Raw genomic sequence first — 11,333 nt, 5'->3', positions numbered from 1 at the left:
TTACAGTCTGAAACAGAAGAGTTTGCCTTGAGTTTGAAGCCAGTCTGAGCTAGAGTAAGATCCTGACTCAAAACCCATTGCAGAAAGAACCCTGTGGTGACTGAACTGCTGCTCTGCTCAGAGTTTCGGTTCATTTGTCAAGCCCCTCCCTTGCTGGGACCAGTTTCACTGCTTTAATTCAGCCAAGGCTGGAGCAAAGTGCATGAACATCCTAGGAAGCAAGGAGGGGAGCTCCTGTGGACTTGCATTCCCCCAAAGCAGCCCCCTCACTTAGCCAAAAGAACAGACAGCAGCTTCCTTCTGCTGTGCTGCCATGTAAGAACCCAGAGTTAGGTCCCCCTGAAAAGATGGTTACAACAGGGGTGGGGCTTAGCAGGCCTTAAACTTTAAATAGAAGGCCCAGGGGGCAATCCATGAAGATTGAAGAGCCACGCCCCCCCTTTCATACTGGTTTTTGTCTTGAGACAGTCTCACTGCATAGCGACTGTTGAACTCAGATATCTGCTTTCCTCTGCCTCCGAAGTGCAGAGATTAAAGGTGTGCACCACTGCACCTGCCTTTTCCATGCTGGACTGTAACCCAGGGTCCTACATATACTAAGCAAATGTCTGCCTCTGAGACAGTCATTCCCAAACTCTTACAGGTACTTCTCACAAGTGCATCAGACTGCCACTTTGTTTCACAACAGGAGGCCAGGCAGTGAGTATTCCCCACACTCCACACAGCTCCACCCCCTGCTGGATAGGAACCCCAGGGCTCCAGAAACACATTGAGAGACTGAGGTGAATTGTCAATGACTTTTTAATAGACGTGGGTTGTGTCTGCCAAGCAGACGTCTGAGAGCTATGGCTTCTATAGTCCATCATGGCCAGGCCCTCTTGGACAAAGGTACCAGCTGGCCCCAGGAGAATTGGACCGTGGCCTTGTTTAGACAACTCAGTAGAGGTCAATGAGCCTCTGACCAAGGCCAACATTTTCATTCCAGACAGAAAGTTGTGGGGCTCCCCTAGCCCAGCTTCCAGCAGGGAGAGCTGAATGACTAGTTTGAATCTAATAAAATCATACTAAACTTGAGGGAGGGACAGCGGGTCACAGACCACTTTTGAAAATACAGGAAACCGACAGATGGCCTCAAAATAAATACATATATACCCAGTCTTTGCACACAATTTCAAGCAGTTCATAACCCTTGTTTCCAGGGAGTCCAGCCAGCCCTGCAAGGCTTCTCCATCCTGCCTCCATGTAGTAGCCTCTGGCTTGGCAGGTCTAAGAGCCCTGTCTTAGGGGGCAGGCCTTCCTCTTCAGCCTTGGCAGGCAGAACACTTCTTCCATTTCTGCTTCCTGGATAGACACTATGGGTCTCCCCGGAGTTCACCAGCATTGTGGAGAGCAAGGTGATTCAGTATTCCCCCTGGCTCTGTCAGAGGCACCCACACTCCTCCACAATCATATCCTTGTGGTGTTCCAGGAGCACCCTGCCATTGTCCACATACAGCATGCTCAGTGGCTTGGTCTTCACGGGGGCACAGCATGTGGAAGGGACCCGGTGGGGCTGGTAGCGTTTCAGCAGGCTCTGAAAGGGAGGAAGGAAGGGTTAGTTTGCACCGCTGGGGCAAAGGCAAATTGCTATTTCTGGCTAAAGTGAAAAATTAGCTTCTGGTACAAAAAATAGAACATTATTTTAAAACATAAATAGAATAGTGCATGTGCAACCATCTCATGAACCCCCATACCATGCCTGTGAAATATGCTACTACTCCCCAAAAAGACAGGCTTCAGAAAATAAGCAGCTTAGTGCCACACAAGTAATGAGCAGGAAGGCTCATCTAGGCTCCAAGTCCAATTCTGAATGTCCTTTTTCAGAATATCAGAGCTGCAGGAGCAGAGGTCCTCTGTTCCATTCCCATCACCTAATTATAGGAACAAGGAAAAGCTGGGAATGCAGTTCAGTTGTTTGCCTAGCCTACACCATTGTAATAACGGGTGCGTGCCTGTAATGCCAGCACTAGGGTGTGAAGGCAAGAGGATCAGGAGTTCAAAGTCATCCTGGGCCAAGTAATGAATTTGAAGCCAGCCTGACATGAGAGAGCGCTCTCCCAGGGTAACCCCGTGGAACAGGACACAGTGCTGTGATAATGCGTCACCACATCCTCACAGGACCTAACATGGAGGGTGCTTGAATGACCAAACCTGGTTATCTCATGGCAAACCTTGAGCCCCATCCCCTCTCTAGCAGCACGTTCCATGCCGGGCATCGTACCTGGATATAGGCGTGGTTGGTAGGGTGAAACTCCTCCCCCACAGGGTTAGGACACTCGCCCTCACAGCGATATGCGTTGTACTGCTTGGGGTAGATGATCCAGGAGCCCCAGCCAATCAGGTTGAAGTCCACCTGGAACTTGACCCTCCTACACAGTTGGCTTCTGTCTGGCAAGTGATGTCTCCGGTGCCTTCTGCCCCATCGACCCCTCTCTCCAGACAGCTGTCCCTCCTGGGCCCGCCAGGAGTTCTCAGCTTCCCAGAGCAAAGTGGCGCCACCCAGCTGCCTCTGCTCCTGAGGACGATTGGAGTAGAGCATGAGCACATTGGTGCTGGCGACAGTGACAGGTGGGGTATGGGACTGATGCCTACACTGTGCTGCCAGGCTGGACACCTGCTTCTCCAGGGCCCTGGGATTCTTTAGCCACTTGGACAGTGGCCTGGTCACCTCCAGGACTGTGCTGCCTGAGGAAAAAGTGACCTGGGACGGAGTGATAGTGAACCTTTCCATCGGAACACGCTCCAGGCAGTCAGTCGGGTCCTGTTCTGTGTCCAGTTTTGCCTGGTGGAAAATTTCAATAGTGAGTGGACCCTCAGTGGGGAGGATCACAGGGCTGGACAGCTGCAGCCGGAGCTCTGCCCATGTCAGATCCTCTTCTTGGCTCAGAAAGGAGAAGTCAAAAGCGAAGGTCCAATTCTGCCCAGTCACTTCCACATCTGGGGGAGAAACCAAGGAAGGAATCAGGGTGAGAGGGCAGTTAACAGAAGTTAACCACCAGCTGGGTAGGCCACCTGCCAGCCATCTTTCTCACCCTCACCCACCCCTATTGAGTCTATTTTATTTATTTTGGCTTTTTGAGATGGGGTTTCATACTAACTCAGGAAGAATTGGAACCTGCTGCTTACCCTTGACTGTCTGAAACTCTTCTGTCTCAGCCTCTCAAATTCTAGGATTACAAGTTAAGCTAATGTGTGTATGTATACACATATATATTCAGATATAGTCCATTTTAGAGATGAAGGAATATGGAGGCCTCGGAGGTACACGGGCTTACATAAGACTCTTATCTTGAAAAGTAACCAAAGGCTGGAATATAGCTCAGTTGGTAGAGCGCTTGCCTAGAAAGTACAAGGACCTGGATTTGATCCCCAGCACTGCACAAACCATGGACATGGACCAAGCCTGCAATTCTGCCCTCTGGAGGCAGAATTGGTAGAATGAGAGGATCAAAAATTCAAGGTCATCCCTAACTTCATTGAGAGTTCATGGACAACCTGGGTTAGAAATTGTGTGAATGGGAGATGGCCAGGGAAAAGGAGGAGGAGGAAAGAAGGAACTAGGAGTAAGCTTGAAATTGCCTGACTGCTCGGGGAGGCAGAGGCAGGTGGATCTCTGTGAGTTCTAGGCCACCCTGGTCTACAAAGCTGGACAGCCAAGACCAGGACAGCCAAGGCCACACAAGAGAAACCCTGTCTCAAAAAAACAAACAAACAAAAAGTCAAAGGCTAAGGCTTCTGTTTGCCCTGTTGAGCTTTGAGCAATCCACCGCCTCAGGCTTGTGCTTTTCCTCAGTGAACAGGGCAGCTTGCTTCAGACACGCTGGGTGGATAGAAATATGACAGCTAACCCAGAACTCTCAGGGGAGAACATGTACAAGGTCTTGTTCTCGTGATGGCCACCCTCTTCCCATTTGCTTCTACAGCCTCAGAAGCTCATCTTCACCAACCTTACAGGCCCTCGGGTTCCCTACCCAGGCTTTCCTGTCTGCCTGCAGGGTACTCTTCACACAGTGAGGCAGACACACAGCCTGGGGCACCAACTCAAGACAGAGCAGCCTTACTTGTGAGATACACGGGGACAGTATAACCCATTACTTCAGTCTAGATGATTTTTTTTCTCATGTATGGAACTACTGTGCATTAAAGGATTTTTTTAGTGATTGAGTGGGCGTGGTCACTCATGTTTGCAATTCCAACACTGGCTATGGGTTTTTGGCCAGCCCATATGAGACACTATGTCTACAGATAAGACACTATGCTGCTACAGCCACGTGTGATGGCATGCCTTTACTCCCAACACTTGGGACACGTGAAACAGGAGGGTCAGGAATTTAAGGCCAGCTTTGGGGACATAGCGAATATAAGACCAAGAGTGAGCTATATTAGACCCTGTCTCAAAACACAAGACAACAAAATAATGCATGTAAGGACTTAGGAGAATCAAGATGTTTAATTTTTTTACATTTTATATGCTGTTTTTGTTTTGGAGTGTATTTCATTAGAGATTAAAAACAAAACACCGAAGTAAGGACTCTGTGCTGAGAGTATTGAGTACTCCTGTGACACCAGAGATCTGGGGTGCTCCAGCATAATTCCTCATTCTTTGTTTGTTTGTATTTATTTATTTATAATGTACGAGTGCTCTGTTTTCATGCACACCAGAAGGGAGCATCAGATTACTTTATAGATGGTTGTGAGTCACCATGCAATTGCTGGGAATTGAATTCAGGACCTCTGGAAGAACAGCCAGTGCTCTTAACTGCAGAGTTGAGTTGCCCAGCTTCAGTCTCTGGCTGCTTTCCCACCACCCACCTGTCTCTAGCTGTCTTTTCATTTAAATTCCATTTCCCTCTTCAGGAGACAATAACCAGCCCTTTCCAAGACTGTCCAAATACCACTGACCCTGGGAGCTAGGTGGGGCACTCTAGTCTCTTCTGCCTGCTGTACAGGCAGTCTGTGTGCTGCAAATGGTCTCTCCTGCTTTGGCCTGAGTCAAAAACTCCCACGACCTGAGGACCCCTGTTGGGGTTCTAGTTTGACGTTGGTCAGGTGGTGGTTTTCCTTCTCTGGGCTTCAGGTGTGTTCTCAGTAGAAGGGATGTTGTGCGCTACAATTTACTAAGATACTCAAAGAGATGCTCTGCCCAGCACAACCAAAGTAGTCAAAGGTTGGCTGTGCAAGTTTCTCCTCGCCTGTGTGGAGAACTAAGAAACGAAACGTGGTAGCCAGGTAGCCATGTACAAGGCCCCGGACTGAGACACGCTCACCACTGACTGTGATGGCAGCCAGTGTGCAGGCTGGACAGGAAGAAACTGCTTCCTCTCAGGCCACCCTCTATTTTGGATAGAGGGTCCTTCAGGTATTAGCTCTAGCTCATTGAACAACTAGATACTTGGAGTGAGATGGTATACATGAGGAAGGGGTTCACAGACACCCTGCTACCCTGAGTGGGGATTTGGCAAGCATCATTGGCACATTTAGCCACCTCCTATTCTAAAGAGTCGAAACTCAGGCCGTTTGCCTGCCCCTACCCTCAGCCCAGCAGGCAAGAGGCTATCCTAAGGTCCTTGCCATTCTTTGCTTCCCATATTCCAAGGCTTTACAGGAACTGCTTCCACACCTCCCGCCCTCTGGTACTGCCATGTGCAGATGGGTAAGCTGAACAAGCCGGGAACAGATGCTTAGATTCCAGCTGACAGACCCCACTACCACCATGCTAGGGCCATTTTACAGACTGACTCGAGGGAAGGCTTGGGATATATGCCGCTCTCCCATAGACTCCCTCCAAGTAGAGCCTTTTTGCTGAAATGGAGGCCGCTGACTGGCAGATAATTAAAACACTAAAGTTGGTTGTGTACATTTAAACAAACCAACCGGGAGGCAGACAGCAGTCCCCTAATTTACAAAAGCAAACAAAAAGTGAGGTGTTGTTGCCAGTGGACTCAGGCGACTGCAAAACAGTTTGACGGATCTCAACAGTTTTCCTGCATCCCAGATTGTCCCATCACTACGTAAACTTTGCAGAACTTTTTAGAAGGGAACTGAACTTGAAAGGTGTGTTTTTTCCAGCCTAGCCTCCACCTCACCCTTAAGCGGAGGGGCCGAGTGCTTAATTTCCCATTGCATTGCCCTGCAGGGTGTCCTGGTCTGTGGTCCCCAGATGACCCTTTAGGAGAGGGTCACCGGCAGTCACCCCAGACGCCGCAGGCAGGGTCTAGGGGCTCCGCCTCCAGGTCGCGAGGGCCGGCGGGCGGCAGGTCAGACCGGATTAGAAGATGTGGATTGCGCCCGGGTCCCGCGGAGGGCCGTCTGGCCCGGGAGGACAGCGGCGCGGGCTAGCCAAACTGCCCAAGGGGAAGGATGTGGATTACGCCCGGGTTCCCGAGTCCGGACTCCCTCTCCTGGGCAACCACCTGTCGGCCTGCTCTGGCGAGCGTCACTCAGGTCACTGGGCCAACTACACACTTGCACACCTCGATCTAAGTAGGTTCCGAGGCCGGGGTCCCTCAGGACATCTGTCGCCGCCCAACCATGAGAGCTGCCTGAGTTCTGGACTTGGACACCTGATCTCTAATTTCGGATCCTTGAGCCCCGGTTCCTGGTGTCATTTGCTGCGGCCCGGACAAAACTCAGCAACGACTTGTTTTAGTGTACTCCCGGTTTTGTGCGGAGCATTGCTGGGGGAGGTGGGGCGTTGTCATCTAGTCCCCTCCGTAAGTCTATGAAGGGGATCCTACGAGTTCTACACTACAGATGGGCAAACTGAGGCTCCCTCCTCTTTTACCCTCTGCCTTCTGTCCAAACTAGTACCGGACCCGAAATGTGGTGGCCTCTAGACCCTGGGTTCCTCTCGCACTCGGCCACCAGCGTTGTGCCCTGAACCTGCCCATTCGGGAACATCGTTAAGACCAGACTCTGGACGACCCTTGGTGCCCAGTCCCCGCCGCAACCACCACCCGCCTCCTGATCGTGCGCCCTTGGGTGCTGGCGAGGCCAGGCTTGTAGCCTACCTTGCGCCTGGAGGCTGCGGATGATGTCCGCCCGAGGCAGCGGGTCTCGGTAGAGGCTCAGCATGTACGCCAGAGGGGACGGTGAGGAGGGTTGGCCCCGCGTCCACAGAGGCAAGGCGGCCACGGTAGCGGCGCGCGGCTGGAGTAGCGCCCAGCAGGCTTGGAGAAGAAGGATGGGGACGCAGGAGGCACTCATGGTGGACTGGTTGAACCCGCAAACAGCGCCTGGGTCCCTTATATCTGAGACGCCGCCCCGCCCCGCCCCTCCCTTCCTCACTCCCTCCCGAGAGGCCTTAAGACCCTATACCCTCCCCTGCTGGGGCAGGGCAGGGAGCCCCTGCTGGGAAAGGTGTGATGTGATGAGTTAGACGACTGATAAATTGGGGCGCGGGGAGGCGGGGACAACTCGGATAGAGACTGAGTCTAGGCTGCTCCATCCCTTGCCCCTCTACCTCGGAAGTCTTACTGCCGAGACAGAGCCGGCTACTACCTGCTCGGAATTGTGCTTCCCTGAGCTGGAGGTGTGTTGGAGGCCTGGCCGGCTTCAACCCCAGAACCATAACAATGGCTTCCTTCTCAGCCTCTTCTGGACCCCCGGCGGGTTTCTCTTCCCAGTTCATCCAAAAGCAGGTTGGGAGTGCTGGGGTTAGGGCGCAGTCCTCTGTCTGGGTAGCACCAGGCCAGCCTGGGGTACAGCCTTCATTGGCAAGGCCTCTAGGTAACTAGTGGTCATTAGGAATTTGCAAGAACAAAGGTGAGCTCAAGGGGAGGACTCTTGGTGACAAATGCCAGCTTCAAATACCGAAGTGCTCCCCTGTGGAGCAAAGGAATACTCCAAGGAAGCTGAAGGCCCAGCTATAGCTAACCTAGGTGGTTTGGGTGGTCTGCTTGCTGTGGGAGCTTTTGAGGGTTGGGTGGGAGGTGGCTGGGGTTTGCTGGCTGCATCTCCTGCCAGCTGTGGCAGCGCCCTGGCAGATCATAATCACTCTCAAGACCACTGCTCCATCTCCCGGAAGCCTGCTCACCTTGTCTGCACAAGATGGAATTAAACGTCTTTCATTTCTTCAAAGTAACTAACTTCCATCATATTTCTTGTTCGTGCAGGAACTCAATATAAAAAAAATATATACCATATGTGTAAGGTTTATTATGTTAAGGGGTGAACATTTCTCATGACTGAGTTTTGTAGGAATGGAGCTATTAAGAAGAGAATCTGGGAGACGGAAAGATCCTAGGCTTTGTGTTTTCAAAAGGAAAGGCGGAATTGGAATTACCTTTAAAGAAATGTAAATTCCTGTCCTGAAATCCTCCCCCATGTTTTCCTGGCCTACTACTGGCTTTCTCCTTAGCTACTCCCCACCCCCATCCTGTCCTTTTTCAATCCTTCAACTAGCACATTAGCAGCTGGCTAACATTTACTGTGCACCTACTACGTGCCGGGTCCTTTACACACTTGGGCTCTCTCACAGGCTAGAATGTGAGCAGGTGTTCGGAGGGGCCAGAGACACCCTGGGGCCTGCAGACCTGCACGATCTGTTCTAACCAGCTGGAAAAAGGCTGGGGTGGCAGGCCCCTTACAGGTCCTCATGACCTGCACACCCTCCCTCCCGATATCATGGTCTGGTCCCATTTTTAACCCCCAAACAGGATCTCACGTAGCCCAGACTAGCCTTGAACTCATTTTGTAGCTGAGGATGACCTTAAAATTTGATCCTCTTGCTTCCACCCCCTAAGTACTCAGATTACACTACATGTGCCCTGGTTTATGTGGTATTGGGGTTTGAACCTATGGCCTCATGCATGCTTGGTAAACGCGATACAAACTAAGCTCCAGCTCCAGGCCAACAATACAGAGCACCATGTCTAAGCTTGCCTGAGGATGCCCATCTCCTGGGCTGTTTGTTACGCCATGGATGACACAGTACCCTCCAGACTCAGAATTAGAATTTAGAGAGAGAGCATGGTGATCTGCATATTCAGCAAGGCAAGCACCCCAGGGATTCTTATCTGAAGACTTTGGAAATCTGGGTGGGCCAGGTTACAAAGTAGGATGTGTCCCCAGTAAAACAGCTGGAGAGATCTCCTCCTAAGCACTTAAAACTAAAGTGCTTGCAAGGCTCTGAACCCTGTTGAAAGGAGAACACATCTGGATGGTTATCGGTGTGGGGAATTAGGAGATCCTGCTCTCTGCAGCAGAGCCCTCCCCACAGGCTGACAGCACCTGGATCCGAGCGGGTAGAAATCAAAGAGTGACAGATTGCTAAACACAGAAGAACAGTTTGTGGTTCTAATCCCAGCTGCTCGGAGAGGCAGAGACAGGATGATTCTGTGAGTTCAAGGCCAGCCCAATCCACAAGGTTAGTTCCAGTGTGAGTTCCAGGTGGTGTGCCAGGCCAGCAGGGCTGCCGGTGAGCTCCTGACTAACAAAACTGTGAACACCCAAGTATGGCAGTGCCGAGGATGCTGGAGAGATGGGAACTGTAGGATCGGGGTTGCTGGTCTCTGGACTCCTGGGATCCAGGTGGCGAAGGGCAGCCTTACCCACCAAGATCTGAGAAGGAATGAAAAAGATGATATGTCTATCTTCACTGCCAGGCTAGAAGCTTCTCGAAATTAATCGTTAAGCTTTTGGCTTCCTGTGTCTCTTGCACTGTGTGGCACATAGGAAGAGTAAGAACTGAGTTGACGTTAATGATAATAACAATGGGTAATTACTGACAGACATGCATTGTCCATTCTGCTAAAAGCTTCCATTGATGTCATCTTCTGCCTCCTGTCCAAGACATGAAGATGAAGCAAAGTGAGAAGAAGGTGACATGCTAGGGGCCCAGGACACACAAGGGACCGCCAGCATGAGGGAGAGGCAGGTTTACCTGTCACCCACACCCCATGTTTTAAATCTTGGTGCTTCCCCACAAAAGAGAGCTGAGAAAAGGAGAAGAAAGCTGGTGAGATGGCTCAGTGGACAAAAGCACTTGCCACCAAACCTGTTGACCTGAGTTCCATCCCTGGGACTATTGAGTGAAGGGAGATTGACCCCTGCAGGTCGTGTTGTTCTCTGATATGGCGCAATACACACACATGTACAAACAAATGTCTTAAAATTTTTGGCCTGGAGAGATGGCTCAGAGTTGTTAAGAGCACTGGTTGTTCTTCTAAACATCCTGAGTTCCATTCCCAGCAACCACATGGTGGCTCACAACCATCTATAATGAGATCTGGTATCCTCTTCTGGACTGCTGGCCTGCAGGCAGGTAGACTACTGTACAAATAATAAATAAATCTTAAAAAAAACTTTTAATAAATATTTTCTCTCTCTTTCTCTCTCTCTCCCTTCTTCCCTTCCTCTTTCTCTTGCCCTTTCAAAACAGAGTTTCACTGTATAGTCCTGGCTGTCCTGGAACTCACTATGTAGACCAGGCTGGCCTTGAACTCAAAGAGATCCTGCCTCTTGCGCCGCCATACCCAGCATTAGATAAAACGATAAAACGGGGGGGGGGGGTGTAGAGAAAATGTGGGCAATACTTAGAATTCTAGGAGATGGAGGCAGGAAAATCAGCAGTTTGAGGCCAGCCTCAACTACATAGTAACTAAACTAAATGAAATAAATGAGACCCTGTGACCAAAAAGAAAAAAAATAACGGAAAACATATGCAAACATGTCTTGTAGTAAGAGTTTGTTAGCTGCCCTGTCTTGCCCTCCTGTGACTGGGGTTGCAGACAGAGCTCCTTTCTTGTGTGTATTGGCCTCCAGCTGCATGGGGATCTGGGGTTTCTCCCTGGACTGTCTGACAAAGCTTGTCCATCTCCAGCATTCTGTCACTCCACGGGAAGAGGACCCAAGTCTCTGCAGTGTCTTCAGGGTGCAGCCCACCATTAAGTCATCCTTTGTTAATTAAGGACATCAGTTAGTCCAGGACTGTTTCCTGAAAGACCAGAAGTGCTCTTTTCTGAGGCAGAGGGTGACACTTTCTCACTTCCCCAGACAGACTGACCTGAAAGATAACCTCTGAGGCCAGCCCAGCTGCTGGGGGGTGGGGGCAAAGTCTCCTGAGGTTGAAAGGCTTCCAGCAGGCTGGTCTTGCTCTCCTGACCAAGCACCAGTGTAGGGCCGGCTGAGTGTGCTAGGCCACTGAAGTCAGGCTTTAGAAGGCAATTCTGGATCCTTCTCTCTCCACCTCAGTGTTTTGCATCAGTTGTTTAGTATCTTAAAACAAAACAGAATACTGATTTATTTATTCCAGTGTGTGCACAGAACATACCTGTGCCATGGCATGTACATGG

The 11,333-nt window shown here is 50.6% G+C and overlaps 1 protein-coding gene across 1 annotated transcript; it reads right to left on the bottom strand.

Annotated features, from left to right (window-relative positions):
- Positions 1–1,420: 1,420 nt before the first annotated feature.
- Positions 1,421–7,245, bottom strand: Nodal (nodal growth differentiation factor). Its single transcript, XM_055598873.1, has 3 exons — positions 7,050–7,245; positions 2,261–2,976; positions 1,421–1,573 (listed from the first exon to the last, which is right to left on the bottom strand). The coding sequence occupies exons 1-3, from the start codon at positions 7,243–7,245 to the stop codon at positions 1,421–1,423; spliced, it is 1,065 nt and encodes a 354-aa protein (XP_055454848.1).
- Positions 7,246–11,333: the final 4,088 nt, after the last annotated feature.

This window comes from Psammomys obesus, unplaced genomic scaffold (assembly GCF_907164565.1).
Source record: "Psammomys obesus unplaced genomic scaffold, mPsaObe1.curated_primary_1811, whole genome shotgun sequence".
NCBI lineage: Eukaryota > Metazoa > Chordata > Mammalia > Rodentia > Muridae > Psammomys > Psammomys obesus.
This window is presented reverse-complemented; position numbering and strand designations above follow the sequence as displayed.